General features: G+C 31.4%; 2 protein-coding genes across 3 annotated transcripts in view; one reads left to right on the top strand and one right to left on the bottom strand.

Annotated features, from left to right (window-relative positions):
• Positions 1-2125, top strand: part of LOC113514635 (LIM/homeobox protein Lhx3) — a 60939-nt gene extending 58814 nt beyond the window's left edge. For both annotated transcript variants that reach the window (XM_052903628.1, XM_052903629.1), the window contains one exon: positions 860-2125. In XM_052903628.1, the coding sequence (XP_052759588.1) occupies positions 860-1023 (164 nt within the window). In that variant the 3' untranslated portion in view covers positions 1024-2125. The remainder of the gene's footprint in view (positions 1-859) is intronic.
• Positions 1915-23059, bottom strand: LOC113516797 (protein phosphatase PHLPP-like protein). The gene is given in 9 exon segments (XM_052903627.1): positions 1915-4533; positions 5549-5702; positions 6868-6987; positions 7536-7647; positions 18754-18992; positions 22009-22202; positions 22290-22721; positions 22724-22821; positions 22823-23059. Coding segments are annotated over 9 exon segments (3828 nt in total). The 5' UTR covers positions 22933-23059; the 3' UTR covers positions 1915-2164.
• Positions 23060-23650: the final 591 nt, after the last annotated feature.

Below are 23650 nucleotides of genomic sequence, written 5' to 3'. Positions count from 1 at the left end.
CCTTCTTTTTGAAGTTGGTTGAAACGACAACTTTTTTATGTTTTTTTTTATACAATTTAGAATGGCAAACAAGCTGACGGCCCACCTGATGGAAAGTAGTAACCGTCGTCTATAGATATGAGCAGTACCATGGACATAACGGAGTATACTGTTTCGCCCATGATACCTCCCATGCGTTGCCATTCCTGAGGACTCAGATATTATTCCTCTGTATCCTGTAAATTCACGCCCTTCAAACCGAAACACAGCTATGTAAACACAATTGCTTCACGGTTGAAACACGAATGGGACAGAGGTACCTAACTCCGTTACTACTATCGGTATATATTGGCGGGGCATCAATGAGTGATCACATGTGAGAATGAAGTCAGATCAATTGGCCCGTTGTGATGTATTCAACAAGAATTAACCACGAGTTGTTTCCAAAAGGACCTTTGTAGAGGTAATCCTGACAAAGTATAATGCTAATAATAGGGTTGCAAGTCCACGTAACTAACAATGCAGTCTAACTAACAAACAAGTTGTCGGAGATTAAATTATTCTATTTTCACTCATTGAAGCGGTATCAATAGCAACAGTTAATATGTTAAATACACAGTGACTTGATACATTATATTGTAAAATAAGCAATTTATATTGCCTTACACCTATAGGTAGAAACATTTAACAATAAGTGCCGAAGTATTTATTGCATGGTTGTGTTTGTTTTTTTTTTTTTTAAATTTGTCTACAACTTAGAGTTTCATAACATAATTAAAGTCTATTTAAAAATAAATAAAACCGTTTAAAAAAAATGACAAGTCTTATATTGTGTAAATAGTAATGTTCGAATACTGAATACTGTTTTCTGTTTTAATAGGTCAAGCAATGAGTGGGGCAGGCATAGGCGGCACGGGCGCGGGTGGTGCATCGGATCTCAGTAGTTCTTCGTCACCAGCGGCGGGTGGATACCCCGACTTTCCCCCGTCACCGGACTCGTGGCTTGGAGAACCTCACCACTACTCCCCGAGGGGCTTTCCCTAGCGGCGGCCACCGCCGGCGCATGCGCAGCCCGCGCCCCCGCCGCTCCCCGCGCCCTACCCTCAAGGTCTCGCACAACCACTCGAATTAGTGGTCAAGCGTGAGCTGTGATCATTACGAAGACATCACTTTGTAAAAAGAGACATGTAAATCCAAGGAATGGTCTGAATTCCCAAATACTATGGAGAACGGTTAGTTTTTAAAACAAATTCTCCCAAATATTTTATACAAATAATAAATTGTGTGACGCACAACAAATGTACCCATAATATTTTTATTTATTTATTTATTTAATTTAAAAACAATAAAACAAAGAAATTAAGATTTTTTTAAGAATTACTTGGTCTAAAGGAATTTAAAATGGATCTATTTTAATATCGTTTTTATTTAACTACCATCTAATAAATAAGTTCCATTGATATTTGATTGGCAACGCGCGCGTAATATCCTCGATTTTGCAGGCGTTCATAGGCTACGGTAACCGCTTACCATCAGGTGGGCCGTATGCTTATTTGCCACCTCAGTGGTATAAAAAATATTTTAATTTTTAGTATTTTACAATAAAACATGTATATAATCCCAGAGTCCAACTACCTACGCCCTGTAGAAATATCTTAATATGTCGATTATAGTAGATATTATTATAGTTATAGTTTTTCTATGATCTTATAAATCATAATGTATATAAGTTACGTCCCCAGTATGGCATACAACATGTAAATAAAATAGATTATAATGTGTGTGGTTTTCGAACACAAAATTGATGAAATTTATCGCCTTATGTCTAGAAAGTTTAGTTACATAGCTGTAAATATTGTACTGTAGAAAATAAAATGTAAGCTCTTTAGTGGAATATATCTTAATTTTTGTAATATTAAAATGAAATAGTTTTCATTGTTTTTATTATATTTTAATTACAAAATAAGCTTAAACATACAAAAGATAGTATTATAATACTGTACATAAAATTAATGTGATAAATATAAGTAATTTTAGTTCTCTGTAAGTCCATAGTGATTAAAATACTTTGTGCAAAAAATCTAGTCGACAGATGAATGGTACATATTATACATAAATAATTATACACACTAAATATGCTACATAATCTGTAGTTTTATTTACAAAGTTAATTAGCTAAAAATGTTTACAATTCTGTCGTAGCCACTCCCCAGTACTGCTGCATCCGACCTTCAAGATCCAACGAGTCTTGAGATTGTGCTGTCTTTTCTTGTATCACAGCAAAGTCATATTCTAAATGATAAGGCATTAAACGTTGTAATGAACCAAAATATGCAGCATTTGGACCTCCATTTGGTAATCTACCAGAACCAAAACGAAAATCAGGTTTTAATGCTGTTCCAAAAGATCTAGCGCTCCCGAAATGCTTCGATAAAAATGGAACACCCTTAGACTGTTTGCCTGATAAATGAAGTTGTGGACTACTGCCCGATAAACCTTTTATATTTCGTAAACTACTAACATTGGATTTGATCCCCTTTGAAATATTATCTAATTCTTTGTCAAATAACATCTGCGTATTTTGTTCTAACATATACTCCCAACACTTGAATTGTTCATCGGAAGACGGTAGTTCATCATTTCTTGAATCATCTTCTTTATCTTCATCGACTCGAACACGTATTGCCCTAGCTACTCCTCCACGGCAACTTCTCCGTTCAGAGGCTCTGTTCTGTGATCTAACGCTGGCATAATGTTGATGACTCACTGCTTCACTCGGAGGACGGTCACTTTGGCCACTGGGAGACGATCGATCACTACTTGGTTTGGGCGGAGTTGCAGAATGGCAACATGCTTCTATTCTAGAGCAGCAGCAATCGGGACGACATATAGATTTATTACTACTATTACTACTACATATAGTTTGTCTTAATTCACGCATTAGCAAATCAACGTCGGCTCGGGCAGTATCAAATCGTATTACCTGAACTGATATACAATCCTCTACACCATAGCTTTGTGCTAAATCTTGTAATCTCTTTGCTGCAAGTACTGGATTACGTTCAGCTCTCACTTCAGAAACTGCAGTATCTATGCTGACAGCGTTCCAAAATTTTCCATTACCCATTATTAAAAATTCATCATCTTCTTTAATAACTGTTTGAATAACATCAGGGTCAGGTACAGTATTAGGATAACGTGAAGAATAGCCTAAGCGTTTATTATTTCCTATACCTAAATTCAAGGGGCCGTTTCGTCTACTCAATATAGCTTTAGTATCACCCACATTAGCAAGTTTTAAGTTATATCGTTTGGATATCTGCCCAAAGCCATTTTCTGGCAAGGACATTGGTGTTAAATGACACATTATCAAGCAGGCTCCTTTCTTTTGCCCTTTTTCTTTTAATTCCCTGTGTGCAGATAAGACAACATATTTCATGTATTCGTTCACGGTCTCCTTTATAGACTTTTCTTCGAGTAAAAGACCAGGTAAATTTTTTTGCAATATTTTTGGTACTTCTGTGTCATTTTCACCATCAATAATAGCGAATAGACCTTCTTTGTTACAAAAAGATGGTAATCTAATTTGAGCACAACATAACTGAAGTGATTTATTAGGGCATTCTGAGAACCCAGTAGTCCATGGGGTTGAACCACTTAACTCTTCATGATAACCACTTTTTTGTGTATAAGGTAATGCATTTCTACCTGTAACATCAACCAGACTCAAAGGTCTTTGACACCTATATACATTAAATTGCGAGGGATCTATCTGCAATTTTTTATTACATGAAATATCGAGGAACTTTAATTGTTTTGGGGCTAGTAGTCTTAAATCTATACTATCAAGTTCATTGTGTGCGAAATCCAAAATTTTCACTGAAGCACTGCATGCAAACATAGGTACTGATCTTAGTCTATTCGAGTGAGCGCGCACAATTCTGATATTATTCAGTTGCGGCAAATTTTCTGGTAGTCTCGAAAAAGAATTCCCAGATAGAACAAGTTCTTCAATTTCAGGCCAAAAATTAATACAACTATCAGGTAAATTTGTCAAACAATTGTACGCTATGTGTAATATTTTTAATCCACGAAATGCAATAATAACATCAGCAACATCATCAGTTAGACAATTCGCCGTTAGATAAAGACGTTCCAGACAATGCGATGATGGGCCTCTAGCATGAGGTAACCGATTCAATCTGTTGTTAGATAGATTCAATATATGCAGTCTGTCACAAACTGAAAAAAAGTTTTCTGGTAGTGCTTGTATACAGTTATCATGAAGTAATAATTCTTTTAATGGAGCTCTTAATCTTGGCATCGATGGAATATTGGATATTTTATTATGCGCTAAATGTAGTTTACTGAGGCTGGAAAGTTCACTGCAAAATAAATGTTCTGGGAGCGAAGTTAGCTGATTGTTGTTTGCATAAAGTGTTGTTAAATCTGAGCAACCACTCAGCCAGTGTGGAAGTGAAGTTAATTTATTGTGGGATACATCCAATTCTATTAAATTTATGGGCGGTACTGTAGATGTCAGCGTTTCTATTTCTGAAAATAAAAAGGATTGCATTTATATGATATGTAGTTATAGTATATTTATATGTAGTTATAGTATAATTATTGATTATTGATATGTAGTTATGTAATTTAATTGAGGAAAATTTTATATTATAATAATAGTAATAGAAAAGAGAAATTTCTCTAAATCATTGTTTTTCAACCGGGAGGTTAATGAACCCCAGGAGGGGGTCCGCGTTTGTTATTAAAGGGGTTGCAGGCTGATGAAAAATAATAAGATATAAAAAGATTCGTTTAAAGTAGTGATGCGCGACTTTACTAACACGACTGCTAGTTATTTGACTGTGCAATTGATTCCGATTATTCGAATGAATATCCAAATCATTGGACTACCAATTTTATTCAATTTTTTTTATTTTTTTGGTCGTCACTAGTTACCATTTATTGTTAAGGTAGTGGTGGGGTAGTAGTCGATACAAGGGTAGGACTTTGTTTTCATTATATTTATCTATTACTAATTAGTGAAACTATTAATAAGAATTATATTATAATCTATAGTAACGGGGTCGCCAGACTTTTTATTTAAGTTTTTGGTTGCTTTTGTTTTTGTCGTGGGTCACAACATAAAAATAGTTGAGAAACAATGCCCTAAATAATCCAATTATTATATATACCAAATAAGAAAGAATACGTTACACTTATAAATTGTTATCGTATCTTATGGAATGTGTGAAATATTAAGTATATTACTAAACTTGAAGAAATTTAATCACACCTTCACATTTGAAATATTGGTAGGCACTGGGATATATTTATTACTACAGCTGGAAAATTCCGAATGTTCCGACTAACTAATAAGGTATTAGTTCGTGTGGAAGTAAAGCTATAACGGACGTCGTTACATTTTGTCGGTGGCTAAAACGTCTGAATAGGTACAGCGTAGTGGTAACTTGGAAAAAATTGGCCGACATCTTTTATTTGGCAATTTTTTACTTAGGCAAAATTTTTAAAATATCTATATAAATATTCACAACATTTTACTTACGGTTATGTGGTGCTCGCAATATACGCAATGAAGCACCATGTAGTGCTAAGTGCTGAAGGGCATTGTGTGCAGCGTACAACTCTCGAAGGCCTCGTAATGCTGACACTACCAACACTTCTACGGCATTGTGTGAAACATCCAAGGATACCAAGTGCTGGAATAATTGAAAGTTCGATTACTATACGGATTAATTTATTTAGTGTGAATTATGTTATTATATTTTATTTATAAATAACAATAAAATAGTAATTGTAAAAAGAAGTAAAAAAATAAAATTAAAACATTAAAATAATTAATTAAGAAGATATTAAATTAAACTTGGACCATTTGTACATACAATATGTAAAATTAAAAATGTCGGTAAATAGTGACTGTTTGGAACAGCTGGAGATTATGAATAAGATTAACAAATTTTATAAGAATGGTTTGCTAGTCTATCACGATGAATTATTATTCTGAATTATTAGTAAAAAATTCAAACATATATACTATTACATTATTCATCTAAATCAATCAATATAAATTAAAACTGACGTATATTCATTACTTATAAACCAAAACATAAATCTGAACGATTGAATTATTTACATTTTTTAAAACATTTATTTAAACAGTTTTGTGATCATTCCATTTCACCTACTTTTAAATAGTGAAATAGTAGAAATACAAGAAAATACAATTAAAAGTATAGTTTCCTTTTTAACCTCTCTTCATATGTAAGGGACCAATATTGAACCGATTTGGATTTTAGTTTTGCAATCAAAAGGATTTGCTTTCGTGTTGGTCTCAAATTTAGTCAAAATCTAATTTTGATGTGATAAAATAAGTATTTATATAAATACTAACAAAAATTATAATATTTCGTTAATTTTTTTTTTAATAAAATTATAGAATAGGAAATTGATGGACTCATGGAAAAGGGCAACTGTCATCTATTGACATTGACAGTACTATGGATTATATCCAGAGTGTACTGTGTCAGCTATAATGCCCTTAAAGCGTTGCCATTCCTGAGGAATAAGGTGTTATGCCTCTGTACTCTGTAATTTCATGGCCATATCCCACTTCTCAAATCGAAATACATACAATAATAACAGCTTCATGGTAGAAACACAAATATGACAGAGTTACCCAAAGTAATTCATTGTAAATTAAAGAATAACGAGAAGTAGCCGATAAGAACCGTGTATTTAATATGATTTCAAGATAAATTCTATAAACTTAAAAATTTAACTAACCAATGACGTTTTCAATGTTAATAAATTGCGTGGCTTTGTATATAAATAAACAAAATTATCATTATATTAAACGGAACTTACTTCATAGTTGCCAAGTATAATGCTTCCTTTCAATTTGTTGTGGCGAAGGTCTACGCTGGTGAGTGGAGCGCGATATTCAGTCTTATTTTCTTCCTCAAGACCCATTTGTACGTTATTAGACTGAAATTTTTTATACACATATTTTTTATTCTACTGTACTTTAGGTATAGACACTATTCATTGACTTCAGTGTGTTAAATGTGAGTGGAATTTATATGTCAAAAGTTTCGTACATAAAATAATCTACATATAAATTTTTGTTTTTTTTTTTTTGAGATAAAAATTAATTCAAACTAAAACGAGTTTATTATCCGAAAAGAAAGTCTAAATATTATATTTTATTTAATTGTAAATTTTTTTTTCAAAAAGTAGAAGATTATTACACATAATATAATTATTATATATAAATAATATTTCTCTGACAATATAGATCTAGAATCCGCATGGTATTTTTTAAAAAGGGTATAAGTATTAAGGTTTCTTCATTGTGATATGCGACAGTTCTAGCGTTGCAAGCGTCCATAGGTTAGAGTAACCGTTTACCATCAGACGAGGTATATGCTTGTTTGCCACGTTTGTGATATAAAATAAAAACAGTAATTGCCAATTGTTCAATTATATGGTTAAATATATATTGTGTTGTAGAACTATTTACGAGTAATACTAACTCCAAAAGTAGTAATCAAGTTGTGATCAGCTACGAGGATCCGTAGCCGCGGTAGTTTCAGGATGCAATCTAGTGTTATCAACTCGTTTTCGCTTACATATAATTCTTCCAACCTGAAACCAAATTAGTAAATATTTTTATCAGTTCAAAATTTATTACATAAAAGATGTACTGTTACTTGTAGTGTAGTACAGAAATCCCCCTATAACACGGTACTCTTATAACGCATTTTCATATTACGCGATTTTAATCCCTCGTATAACACGGGTATTCTCCCATATAACGCAGGGATTTGAACATTCTATTAAAAAAAAGATGTCGGTGGAACGTTATTTCAGATAACGCCGACAGCGAATAAACATGTAATAAAACTGTTAATTATTAATTTATTTGAAAAAACTGTTTTTTAGTTACACATGCATACGTTTTTTATTTAAAATGTTTTTAATTAGATTTTAGTAAAACACATATATTTCGTTTGTAACATAGGATTTTCTTAATATTCGATTTTAACCCCCTTTAACAAGAAAAGTTAAATGTGAATCATTTGTACATAATGTGTTATACGGGCTTGTACAAGCGCGTTACACGAGAATCCTACTGATATATGGAGATGTCCTACAAAATATTTACATAATGTACAAACTATGGCACAGGATAGGACAGTATATTAATTTGCGTATTAAAAAATATTAAAGGAAAGAATTCATTGCTACATCAAAGCGTGTAGTAGAGATAGTATAAATATGCAACGTTGGCTGCTAATATAATGAACTGTGTCAAATATAACAGTTAATAAACAATTATATTTAATATTCGTACAAGATAAAACATAACATATTTGTAAAAAAAAAAATATAAATTATATTCTACATTTAATATAGAATACTAATAGCTAGAGTATAACATAATTAAATTAAGGAACAGTATATAAAATGTATACTTATAATAAATCTGTAGAAAGGTCAATTTTGTACATGAAATATATTTCCAAAATAACTATCAGGGGATAATTAGTGATCAATACTGATGTCAAAAATGCAATCAGTAAAATTTTTGTCTGTCTGTATGTTCGTTATAGAAACAAAAACTATTCGAAGGATTTTAACGAAACTTGGTACTCTTCATACTATGGTATTCTTCATACTCCTGGGCAGGTTATAATATACTTTTTATCACGCTACGATCAATAGGAGCAGAGCAGTGAAGGGAAATGTTGGGAAAACGGCAGAAGTTACTCCATTTTTAAGCTTCCGTCGCGTGTGCAGCCTTAATGGCCACTTTTTAAAATGTAAAAATGTTCATCCGTGCGACGCCGGGACGGGCCTCTAGTATGTAATAAAAAGTGAATTGAATAAACTAAGCTTGTTTGGATTATTTTAAATTTTCAATATCAGAACTATTCGGGTAAATCGCAATTACTATGGAAATAATTACTAAATTATAATCAATCATTTTGATTATAATTCCAAAAAAAATGTTTAAAAATTACATAGAAATTAATCTATGAAGAAGTTAAATTCTTAACAATAAATTGAGCAAATAAATTTATATAAATTCACTTAGCTTACTTCTTATGTTACCTTGCTTGTATTTGTAATAATCTTGTGTATGTTTGTTATTCAATTACGCTTTAATGATAAACATCTAGATAACTATCTTTAAAATGAAATTTCGTATATAGTTCAATCGTATGCCTAATTAATATATCTAGAAAATAAAATTGTCTAAATAAAACCAAGCGTACGCCAACACTACCATGATAAAGGGACACTAATATTCTTCTTTTATGGAGTGAAATTAGGATACTCAATAGTTGGATATTAACTAGTTGTTAAGATGTTTACAATTTTGGCAACAATTACGGACATCGAATGGCATTAGAAAATAATAATTTTAATACAAAACAATTTAGATATTATGTGTAAGATAAGTAACAATTCAAATAATCATTATATCTACTACTTACTACAGTTGGAGTAACTGTAAAGTGTTTGTTGCGTAAGTTTTATTTAACACAATGGGGTTTTGAAGATTCATAGTTCTCTAGAGGAGACTGGCCGTATGTTAATACGCGGCCCACAAGATCATGAACCGTGTCGGTTGAAATTAAAAGTATGTAAGTATCTACTTATTTAAAAAAAAAAAGAAATAATATTCCATATTAGTCGGTATAAGTTTAGAAAGTCATATCATTGATGTATTAACCTTGTTTTAATAATATTTGCTCATACCTTGATTAGGTAAGCGTCTTAAATTGAGATAAATTTCCACTTATAACGTAAATAGTGATGTATCTGCCGTATTGTGTCGTAATTGTATCTTTTTTATTTTTATGTTAATGCTAGCTATTTCTCGCGGCTCTGCTCGTATGCATCTGTATATAAAGTATTCTATGTTAAGTTTTATATAACCTATCCATATACTAAATTTCATTTAAACCTCATTTCAGTCAGGAGAAACAAACATATAAACATGTTTACAAACTTTCACATTAATCATATAACAAAATCGTAATTGGTTGCTGTATGTACCATAGAATATATATAAGAAAAGTTATTATATATTTTATGAACGCAATACAACCCAAAATATCTGTACGTTTGTGCACGTTAATCTCGGAAACGATTTAACCGATTTGATTGCGGTTTTCATTAATATGTTCGGTTTGCCACTTAACATTTAATGTTTGTTTTATTTCAATCGGTACATAAATAAAAAAGTTATATCAATCTAAAGAATCACATGTAAAATGCTATAAAATAACCAATCAGTTGAATTAGTTGAAACTTTTTTATTATATGTATTGATTTTCGAAAATTCTGTCTACTCGTGCGAAATCAAGTCAGATTGCTAGTTTATAATAAGTATTAGTAGAATAGAATAGTAAATAGGTACATGTGTAAAATCAATAGAATAGTAATTCTATTGATTTTACACATGTACCTATTTAAATTCGGGGTTGCTCTACTAGTTTCGTATTGTATAGGTGCCTTATTCATGAGTACGATTATTCACGAGAGCCGTGCGATTTATCAATTTATTTATTCGTAGAAAATAACAGAATACAAATAAATATATTTAAAAAATAACACCAAATAACATAACTTTTTACTCTTGATATTGCTCTATATAAAAATTACAAGAATAATGAAATATTAAATATTTAATTTGCAATTTCTGTTATGAGATTTTAGTAAAATATAGATTGTTGGAAAAGTTCATGATATCAAGTTGTTTTTAATTATATTTTTAATGTAACAAGGGTCTAACTCAGAAAAAATATAATTCCATTAAGTAAGCTTTAGCAAGTAATTGTTTATAATTATAATAAGTTTACTATTGTAATCTTTTGGAGGAAACAATAAAGAGTTTCTTTCTATCTATCTATCTATCTATCTAAGCTTTACTCTACATATTAGTCTTTTTTATACCACAAAGTTAGCAAACAAGCATACAGCCCGTCTGATGGTAATTATATAAATATAGAATTTTTCTACTAAATTTATTTGTATGTAAATGAACTTTAGAGTTTAGCCTATATGAATCCAAGTATGAGATGTTTCGTTATAATTTTATAATAGATAATTTCGATATAAAAATTAATCTAAAGAATAAAAAAATCTTTACAAAATATGACACACTCACCAAACTTATATTGGAAGATATTTATACATAATATTTACAAACACATCCAGTGGGTACTTTCAGAAGTCCAAACACTTTATCCACATTTAAGTATAATCCATCACTGACACAAAAATTACTCTCTCGTAAATATATTTTCAAATGAGGCACAAGAATCCCAAATGCAATATAACTTTATTTTTATGAAAATTTTAACACAAGTAATACAATCCAAGTGGATACGCGGACTGACCACGGAGCATGCGCCGGCGCCGCCCCACTGCGCCCGCTTCTTGGGCGCAATCCTCTGCGATCCATTGGTGTTACATACACATTGTTGTTAGACTTTATCTATGAAACAATCTATCTATGCAATACCATTTATAACCATGAATTGTCTTATTTATTGCTGATGGTTTCCCTTTCGAAAATCTTTCAACATGCTTTTGTATCTACTAAGTTTGTATAAGGAAAAACAAGCTGACGGATTGGAAGTACACCGTGTGTCACAAAAATTACTATTCAGCGATGTGTCATGGTAATGCCTCTATGATCTCAGATATTTATTATTTTGCTAGTTGTAGCTCGCAGTTTAGCCCGTGATTTAAGTTGAATAAAAACTGTGCTATATGTTATTCCAAGATATGGCCAATTTGTGAACCTTTCATACAAATTCGTTCATTGAGTAACAAATATTCAAACATCTTTAATAATTTTCACATTTATAATGTTAGTAGAATTTACACTACTTAACAATAAAAGATTTTGTACCTACTTACTATTTTTATCAGACTAGAAATTGATATGGTAATTTTGAATTATAATTTATTTATATATCTAGTGCCTATAATGTTACGTCTCAATGTACATACATAACTGTATATAAGCTTGAAGATGATTTTTATTGGTAGGTATATCTTTATTGCCGTTACTAATTTAAATATTTGAAAATAGAATGAATTTAATTACATTATAATATATCCCACTGAAAAATTTCGTATCTACTTAAATAAGTCATTTCCTCTTTATTAATTTTTTCATGTACACAGTATTTATCTTACATAAATACTATAAATATTTGTAGAAATCCTTGAAAGTTAGTGGAAGATTAGTTTGAGTTATTATCTGATTATATCAAAGAGGTAGCTTTAATGAGTTATTAGCAAATCCTTTATGGCTTCCGTACTTTATGTCTGTAAACAATAAAGAGAACGTGTATGGATCTACTGTTTATACTTGTACTATAGAATACAACGTAATTATATCTTTGATCAGATTAGGTATTTAGATCATTTTATATGTATTAATATAATGATATTATAAAGGATAATATAAACTTTTATTGCTTATTATAATAAACAAAAATAAAAGCTATGTCTTTCGTTTAAAAAGTATCTTACAGCAGATTTTAACAGTGAATAGTAGGTACTATATTTCTTCTATGATTTTTTATTATTATTGATAGGCAGATTTATTTAAACATTGTATAATTTATAATCTATATTATTAGATGTTGGCACCTAAAAACTATAGATCATAAAAATACCTTAAAAAATGATCCATTACTTACTGCAAATCATAATTAATGTAGATGTCAGGAACATTTATTATGTTAACCAATAACTAAGTACATGGACACAAGCGAGGTTAGCTAATAGGGGTTGCACGTAGCAAAGCGAAGTGAACGTAACGCACACGCTCTGCCGCACAGATGTAGATAGTTTGCACCTACCCAGCGGGCGCAGCAAACTATGTATGCAAGCACTCACTTAAGAAATTGACACACAACGGAAACAAAACGCCTATCGACAACCATCATGACCTAGTAAATGATATGTTATTAAAAGAAACTGTCAATGAACAGAAACAATCATTCTAAACTGAAAAATACTATTAACCTACCAAGAAAAAAAAATTTGTAACATTTGTTTTTACTTTTTTGTTATTTATTTCTTTATTTCAAGAAATAAGTTCATAAACATAGTCCAACATACATATTAAGAATATAAAAAAATATATAATATTCTTCAAACGTTGTGTCGGTGACTGTGTACCGTATTAGGTGACCATCTACGAAAGCGCTGGAAAATAACACCTTTCAGCCAAAATTCTTCCATTATCAGAGACGGTCCATCGGCATTCCAATCATAAATAATTAAAAAATAATACTGTGGCAAGATTCTACATGCTCGATTTTTAAGATGAAGTTAAACTTCACTCTGATGTACTCTACATTCTCCTCAACTTTTGTAGAATCGGAGCACATAGGTCATACGTTATACGTGTTGCAGGACGAAATTAACCAAGTTTTGTCAATACAGTACCGCAGTGATTGCAAGAACTAAGCTTTTTTTTCTTCTTGCTTCTTTCCACTTACGTGAAGCCTTCCAAATTGCACTTCTCTACCCGAGTGGAAACTTGAACTGATATACTCGGTAACTCAGTCTTGCAAACTGGATTGCAATGACTCTTTTTTTCTCTAGTTGGCCCCTTATTTGGAGGAGCAGTGGCGTACAGTTTATGTGCATGTTGGAGGGTAGACGTATCTACTATCATCTAGAATAGTGAAGGTATGAAGGGCGGAGAGCGAAGCATCGGATGCGGTGTCATCTACCGGCACGTGGTCAAAACTGCCAATAAATGCATTTTGCACTTCACGTTCCGTGTTTACGTTGGATACCTCAGGCAACCTACTTACTGAATTGATGTTGATTAAATAACCAACTTCGGTTCGCAGTTCCATAATGGTAGTTTACAATGCTTTCAACCTAAATTGCACTTCGGCCAGGCTTTTCTTCCAGGTGGTAATATTGTTCAGTAACCTGGTGACGTCGACTTGATTTAATGTGACTGAAAGCAGCTTATGGACCTGCTTCGCCACGAATGATTCAAAAATTTAGATAATTACAGATTACCACATATTCCTACATATAAACTTTATTTTTTTTATCTTTACTTTCTAAACTTAAACTATACTATTAAGTACTTTGGTACATAAACACAGTATACCTCTCCTAAAATACGGAGTAATGTACAATACTTTATTCCTCAAACCTTGTACCTACATCAAATTTCAAAAGTTCGTTCAACCACAAAACCTGCAAGGGAAATATTATTGAAGAAAATTATATATTTAGCTTTTTAGTGAAATTACAATTTCAAATACATTCCGAATGTTCAAACTTATTGTAATTCCAACAACTTTCCATATTCTCTGGCATCTAAGGTCTTATGCAAGAAAGATAAAGTGAATGAAGTCTTTTAGCTTATTTTTATAAAAAGTTTGAACAAATAAATTAACAAAATGTTGTAAACACAGTGATTAAAAATTATCAAGTTATTAGATTATATATCGGCAAACAGTGATTGCATTATTGATTAAGTAGAACTACTTGTATTGGATAACAATTGGAATGTATTATTATTAAGAAATTTGAATGTCTTTATAAAGTGCTTTATTATTTTATAATAAAATTAGCCGTATAATTGTTCCACTTTATCTATAAAAGACTTACAAAAAAATTAGTCATTCTTCATTATACAGGATTAAAACTATCAGAATCTACTTTTATATTATTTATGAATCAATATTTATTCTTTATTCAGGCTATTAATCCCTACAGTTATTCAATTCCTAAAATAATTTACATTGTTAAACTATATGTTAGGATATCAAACTACTATCTGATTTAAAATGACCAGTTAGACTAAATATTGGGGCCGATTCTATGGTGCCATTTCTCTAAACCAAATTTCTGCTAATCATTGTTTAATGTTTCAGTAAGTTAAAATATCTCGCTAATCAATTTATTTTACAAGCTGACATATGCTAAAAATAAATGAAAATAATAATAGGCTCATAAAATTATACAGTAATATATGCTAAATATAAAGGAAAATATAATGTAATGATGTGCAAATAGCACACCAATACATCAATTGTCTGAATCTCAATTTATTATACTTATTATAAAGGCAAAGTCCATAAAGTGTCACTTTAGCCGATATTGAGCTGTATATATCATTAAATTCAGTTTATTTTTCTACGTCGAATGGTATCTTCTTTTTCTTCTATACCTACAGGTATATGTATGTATATACGTATACGTAACGAAACTAGTAAGTAAAGAATTTTGTAATTTTGTAGGTAAACTCCTTACGTTGGACAATAAGTTTTTTTTTAAAAGGGGATTTTGTTTATCCCTTTAGAAGTTAAACACGTGAAATATTAGATTTAGACATTTGATTCAAAACAAAAATTAATATGTTTATTGGCTTTTGAAGAATTCACTTGTAAGGGATTAAATAAGAGATGAAAGTTTGTATAGAATTCCTATTATAATTGAAACTAGAAATACAAAACTTTAATTTTAGATTTCTGATTAGAAATAAAATATTTTTCAACATATTTGGAAAGTTCACCTCTAAAGGAGTGAAATAAGGAATGAAAATTTGTATAGAAATTATGTTATTTTTGCAGTTAGAAGTGTTAAAGTTAGTCTTAGGGTTTTAATTAGAACAAAACGTTTTTCAGCAGTTTTTGGAAATTGTACCCCTAAAGGGATGATATAGGGTTGGTTTGTTTTAGATGAAAATTTGTATTTAAATTTGTGAATTTCAAGTTTAGAAGGTGAAGTTTTAAATTCAGTCTTCTGTTAAGTATTTTATTATTTTTGAAAAACCATTCTTCTAAAAAGGTAAGGAGGACAAAAGATATAAAATAGGGAGTTGCAATTTAACGCTTTATACCAATTACTATAAAATTTTGGATATCCATGTATTATATCTAGATGGAGATATGCTATTTTTTATCCCAGTCAGTGAACATATCCGTGGACGAAGTCGCGGATAAAAGCTAGCAATTCCCGCGTGAAATCTAATACCACAAGTTGCGGGCAAAAACTGGTACCTATATATTTAGCAATAATTTAGCTAAGAAACAAAATGGTGAATGTTTTTTAATTTAAATAATATAACATTTGGTGTTTTATATTCTATGTTGATATAAAATATGTCAAAAATTATAAAGATATGATATTAATCGAATTATAATTTATCTCGTAAATTGTACGTAGGATACAGATACTGGTGGTTACTTAAATAATATTGTTTTGTGATACCTATTAATAAATCTTAACATCAAAGTGGCGCAGCGATGCTTCGATGTCCGAAGGCTAAGAGAGCACTAGAGGTGCAAAACGTCACGGTCCACCACCCGTGCGTTACCGAGCGGGCCCCGCACATACCGAGCTCTGTCGTGAATGCTCAATTCATTCTGGAAACTACTTATTCTACATATTTTTCTTGACCTGACAATCACATCAATCTAGAGGGAGACTGTACAAAAGTCGATTGCTTGGGTACGTCTGCCCCATTCGTCTTTCTACCGTGAAGCAATTGTGTTTGCATGGCTGTGTTTCGGTTTGAAGGGTGGGATATGGCGTGAATTTACAGGGTACAGAGGAATAATACCTGAGTTCTTAGGAATGGTAACGCATGGGGGGTATCATGGGCGAAACAGTATACTCTGTTATGTCCATGGTACTGCTCATGTCTATAGGCGACGGTTACCACTTTCCATCAGGTGGGCCGTCAACTTGTTTGCCATTCTAAGTTGTATAAAAAAAAATTTACATAAATAAACTTAGGTATATTATATTTTTTTTAATGAAGTAGAGCACTAATGGGGTACCAGTAAATGAGGTAAGTATAGAAGTGAATATGAAGTCTGATTAGTTGGCTTATCTCGACTAATTCACCAGGAATTAACCACGACGGTTTTTAGCGTTACGATTAATCTAACAGAAGGGTATATTGCTAACAAATAGATTTTGTTCTGCTAAAATATTTGCGTGTGACAAAATTAATATTAAATAGTATCTGAATTTCTGTAATGCATTGCACAAAACATCGCTTTCTTTCAAAAGTTTCTTATTAGAAATAAATATGTTTCTACTGTCACTAGTCTTAATCTAACACACTGAAGTATGCAAAAATGTGTAAAGTCGTTTGAAAGTTTAAACATATAGACATTCGGATATATAGATGCCCCAACTACTTCACACATTAAATTCACGCTTAAAATTTGATACTACTCGTGTATTCTCATGATGCAATATTTACCATTCGTGTTTCAAACGTAAAGCAGTTGTATTTGCACACATTAAATTCACGCTTAAAATTTGATACTACTCGTGTATTCTCAGGATGCAATATTGTGGCATTATTTTTTTTATATATTTATAATCACCTAACAATTAGGAATTTATATCAATTTCTATAAAATATGCTAAATCACGTTACACACACATATATGTATATTAATCTATATATATGTAACGTGATGCATTATTCTGAGTTTTATTATTTATCAAGTTTTCTTATAAAGAAATTATGATGATAAAGAACTCGTAGATTATGCAGTAAATTTTTCTTATAACATATTCCCAGCCCATCAACACAATTAATTGGGCAATAATAGCCTCAGTTCATTCACATTGGTCCGGTTCAAAACACTTGCAAACAAGTTCTGTTACTCTTTGTGAATATGAAAGTGAAAATGAAATCTTAAAGTTCAATAAAAAAAAATTAACTAATTATAGTTAGCCACAGCTAATAATAGCTCCCAAAATTATATTAAAGAAGTCAAGTTTGTTTGTATTTTGTAACAAGCTTAAAATACAAACTTAAATTTAGAACTAAAATTAAATTTGTACTAATTTTACCTAGATTTACATGTAGCATCAGCCATGATTTGCTCTATAATAAAATTATATTAGAGATATACACTGGATGCTAGTATTTTATAAAAAACGTAAAATATGAAGTTTAGGTATATATGTTCTGCTCGATACAAATATTTTTGCATGCAAATTTTTTTTATAAATAGCCAAATAGTCACTCAACGTATAACCATCTGTTTTTGTTTTTAATGGATAATAATGGAATGGTAAACTCGCCTGCGTTAACAGTATACTCTGGCGGGGCACCAGTGTAGAAAGATAGGTAAAAATGAAAAGATATGATGAGCAGGTCAGTTAAACCTAGAATTCATCACGATAATTTCCAGAAGGGACAACGTGGAAGTCGATCGGACAGGGTGTATTGCTAGCAATGGGTCTGGTAGTTCGCATTACTAATAATTCCTTCCCCCCAACTGTCTGGCCAAATGTTGTATGAAATAATTAAAAACTTATTTTTCCCATTTCCTAGAATTTGCTTCATTATTAAAACTATATTATAATTCGTAAATGGGCTCTTTTTGGTCAAATTATTACATTATTTTTATTTTAGTCCTTAACAAAATGTCATATTCGTACAGTAATGAAAACTGTGTTCAGTTTGAAGTGACTTCAAGAAGGAGGCACTGTTATTATAAAATCGACTCTTTTTGTTCTTCAATAAAATAACAAATCAGCAATTCGCAACACTACAACAAATAAAATCACTGGACAGTTTTATTTACTTTTAACGCTCAACATGATAATTATATATTTTTTTATTATTCTTGAAATCACATATTTTAAATTATGATAGTATATTTTAATATTCTGTTCCTATTATGTCATAGTAATAAATTGATATTAACTTACTGCGTTAACTGGCACATTTCTTCGGGTAGTTCTCTAATTCTATTATCGGTGATATCGAGATGTGTTAGTGAGTGCAAGCTCCACACTTGTGGGGGCAGCACCCTAAGCGCGTTCTGTCGGAGCCGTAGCACTCGCACCGTAAAAGCACCAGCGGTGTGCTGAGCGAGGGCGACGCTAAGGGAAGCGCGCCCGCCGCCACTGAGATCCAATACATTAGGAGGTTGAGTACTTTGAATAGCCTGAAAAAATGCATTAGTGATAATATTTTTAAGCCGCAAACAAAAACTAATCAATTATTTTCAAAAATAGGCATAAAATCAACCTATATATCAATTTATAATATATACTTATAAATTAGAATAGAATTATATTTGCTATTAGCTTTTTGACTACTAGTTCGTACGAGTAAATTTCAGAAGTGAACAAACTAATGAATAATGAACTACTTCTAGATGGAGGATAAAGTGTACCTATACCATATTTTAAATAAGACCTTTAGGAATATAACTGTGATAACCGCATTTAATTTAGTGTAGTAATTTTGTAAGTTAACAGGAAAATTATACTAGATTTAAGAATTTTATGTACCTTATGTGGTAATTACCACCAACCATTGTAAGCATGTTTACCACCGCTGTCGTATATTTAAAAAAACTTGTTTGATAATTTTATGTTATGCGTTTTGTTAAAATATAACAAATTGTTCTTTTTATACAATGTTCCAAATTATATAAAAAATATATCATGTTGATCGCCTACGATACTTGTGTCAATTATATATATATGTATTTTAAAAAAATATGAAGACTTAACTTATACATTATGCTTATATTGTAAGGTAATAGATTAATTAAATAATTTTATGTTGATTATTACATCAGAACAATAAGTAAGATTATAATAAAACATGATAATCATGTGAATATCGCGGACTTAATTTATTAACTTATTTAATAGACTTTTGTTTTTTTACACACCGTCTCTTCGAATTTCTCCTGTAGCATAGTCGGCTCCAAACTATCAAGAAAGTAATCCTCATTTTGTTGATTAAACACATCCAAGCTATCCAAGTCTTCGTCCGTCATTTTTATCCGATTATTTTCACTTTCACATCGTTCACAACACTCACCATCATACTATTAATGTTTTCATATTTTAGTATAATTACTAATCCAAAGCTATAAAAACGATATTTTTAAATACAACTATACCTAACTGAAAATCACTTATCCGTTGGTTTCGGTTTATAACCATGGTGAGGCCGACGAACTCCTTCAAGCATTACTATTCCCAAAGACTACAAAATTCCTGTCTGCGATTACGTTATTCTGATCACGAACTTGTAGCTTGCATAAATAGTATTTAAATGTCATTGTTGATGTATTGTTAAAAAAAGAATCAAGCATGTTAGAAACATTTATTGTTAAATTTAATATTTTCAAATTTTGTTTATTTGCCCCAACAATCTTTTGTGCAATATTCATCACTGTTTTTATTAACTCAACATAAAGTATTTTTTTTTTACTATTTAGCTCTTAAGTACAGAATTTAAAACCGGAATATGATGTGCGACCGTTTGGAATGACTTTTTGCTAGTGTCGGTGACGGCAACAGACTGTCCTGAGTGCTGTCGCGCGAGTCATGCCCGTAATCTGGACACCTCGACCGTGACTTTTCTCTTAGGGTATTGTGCGCAATTTCTAATTAATACACTCAGTAGACATTAATTTGCGATTAAATATATGCAAAAATAAAAAAAAAAACTACTAGACTCAAACTAATCATTAATTACAGTTTCTAATAAAAGTGAAATTACCACAATATAGGAAAAACTATAAATATTGGTTTCAATATGGTTGTTCTGATTTATATTATTACATGATAGTTTTCTAGTTTTTCATATATAATGCTGTGGCATTCCTTAATATTTTGTCTAAACACAGCAGGACTAACATATTTAAGTATAACTGGATTAAAATAAAACCTGAGACAGTAGACTTTCCATCATTTTTTTTTAATTACAGTTGCACATTCGTGGAGAAAAGATTAATTCGTCATTAGACAAATTTGCAATACCATATAATCAGCCGTTGTTACTTCGACGAAATTTAATCGTTTGCGATAAACATTATGATGATTCATGTGAAAGGCATCATGAGATTTAATATATATTTTATGCCTAAAATATTTGGAACTAATTCTCACCAAATACTATAATTTTAGTACTATTATAAGTAACTGTGTATAGATAGGCAAATTAAAGGATTACCGACTTAGTACGTTGAAAGCAACCAAAGTTAGAATTAATTGAATTTTTTTAATGTTATATAACGTACATGTTAGCAAATTCATAACCCTATCTTGAATGACATGAAATTGCACATTGAAATGTCAAAAGCTTAATAAGCATCGAGAATCGGGAGATTTCTAGCAATTTGCTTCTGTTACGTTAACGGCTCGTTAGTTTAGGAAGTGTACCGGAATAGAATTTTCAGTTATCTGCTAAGAATTTACTAGATATTCTGTGAAGTGCAGAGTTGCAGATTGGTGCATCAAAATGCAATATTTATGTATTATATTTGTGAAGTATTGGTATACTAACAGTTGTTTTTATGTTTATACTATTATTACATTAGGTTAACTACCAGGACTAACAAATAAAGTAATTGCTCATTAGATAGAAAGCGATAACCGTTATTTAGATAAATGAACAGCGCCATTACATTCTCAAAATATAGCAAGGTCGTCTATAACATTTACAATACACTTAAAACAAAAAAATTATGTCTCTTATGTCACAGCCATCATTAATCACTTTTGTATTCGAACCAAACATACATTGCAAATTGCTGCTTCGTAATATAGTTAAACAAATAAGTACCAATATCTATTCAAATAAATCTAAAACCTTACCACCGAAATATAATGATATTGCATCAAATTCACACATTTTAAAGTTTCTTTTTTATCAGAAAAATAAAATGATAAAAAATTATTTACTAATTAAAAGAAATTAATAGCCGCATAATTCGAAAATATTTCAAGACCTACCTTGTCTCATTATACAACTATTAGTCTAACACATATTATGGTCATAAGTATTTATTATTGTTAAGACTGAATTCTAATTCGCTGTTATCGATATAACATATAAATGTATAAAAAAATATATATAGTGAGGTATAATAAAAATATTCTGCAATTTTAACTACAGACATCTAATATGTATATATATATGTATACTACAATGCTTACCTCTTTTAGCCAGCAGAACCACATGTTTCTCTCCCACACAGTACTGAAGCCCAAAAAAAGGTGATTCATTCCTCCATCGTTCAGAACAGTGTTTCCTTGACAACGAGGCTTCACACATATAACCATTCTCTGGGATTTGGGTTGGCACAGCTCTATAGTACCGCCACTTAGCTCTAGCATTTCCCAAGAAGCACCTAGAAGATTAAATAGGAACATTGTATATTCACAACTTAACAGCCAACATAAACATATTCTTAAGTTCGATAAAGAAGTCAACGCACCATAAGTATGTAAACGTGAACCAATTATGTGAGCAGATCGTGGTCTCCATTGCGGGAATACGTGCCCCTTCAACACGTAAACAGTGCCAGATTGCAGAGCACCTCCAGCACTCGCTGCTGGGCCAGTGCACCATCGCAGAGAATGCCGCAGTTCTGGGTCTACCGCCAAACGCAAGCGACGTGCTTCAGACTTCCACCCGTAAGTCGCCAGAAATTGTTGTTGAATTCGCAACGGAAATTCATCTAATTCCAATCGCCGGGATTTTTCTCCACCAATTTGTATCCATAGTGTCAATTCTTCCCCAAAGCCGAGTGTCTTGTTTAATTCATCTACGGTGGTGTTATGTGAGACCTTGACTAATTTGCTAGGTGCATCAACAGCAAAGGGCTCCAGACCTTCAAAAACTCGTATCCAACCAGAGTCCAGGTGATGCGAGGTTTAAATCCACGTGTGGATGCGAGTCGACGTAGCGATTTTCGGCGAAGGTGAGGCGATGAGGCATGTAAGCCGTCATCGCAAACCATGGCGCGACGACAGGTGGTCGCGAACCACGATAGCCGGCGCCGCAATGCCCGCGCGCCGGACTACGCGCCCGTTGCTGCATAACAATTGGGTCGGATACGTAGTGGGGGTGGGAAACATGTTGTTCGGTCAATCGGGAACACGGTGGAATACAAATTGACTTCAACAATAACACCATAATAATACTTCTACATTAATATCTTATTCTTTTTATTGTAAAATAGCAATCATATGTAAGATTTTATTATTTATAACCAATCTTGTACGTATTATACGTATACGTAGTTACGTAAAATCCTCAGATAATATTTACAAATAACTGTTACATAAATATCTTTGGGTGAAATAAAAAAAATTTAGGTTCATATTAGCAACTAAAAAGTCATAAATGTTATATTATAATACAATACTATATGTGACACCTTATTTGATAAGATCATCTGGTAAAAATCTTTTCTAAAGAGATACGGCTATCCTATCAAAATGTTTATCAATTGCTTCCTCATAGGCTCTTTATACGGTCATCAATACCTATCTTATCAACATCAACCTGCAGAATTTTAAAGTTTTTATGTAGACAAGATACTAGCAAACATGAGTAAATTAAAATCTTTTTCAATCGAACTTAATCAAATAATGAATAAACGAATAATTGACTCGATTATATACATTCTGCTGATGTTCAAATAAAAAAAGTAAATTAATTAATTGAATGTTTCAATTCGTTACTAATTTCATTTACACAGTGTTTCTGTGATAATTACAACAAAACTTAGTTATCTTCTAATTAAGTTCTATTGAAATAGACCATTCTCGTACCTATTAGGTTACTGTTTTT

This window comes from Galleria mellonella, unplaced genomic scaffold (genome assembly GCF_026898425.1).
Source record: "Galleria mellonella isolate WM207_F2 unplaced genomic scaffold, CSIRO_AGI_GalMel_v1 utg143, whole genome shotgun sequence".
Lineage (NCBI taxonomy): Eukaryota > Metazoa > Arthropoda > Insecta > Lepidoptera > Pyralidae > Galleria > Galleria mellonella.
The sequence above is the reverse complement of the archived record's forward strand: the minus strand, read 5'-3'. Positions and strand labels throughout refer to the sequence as shown.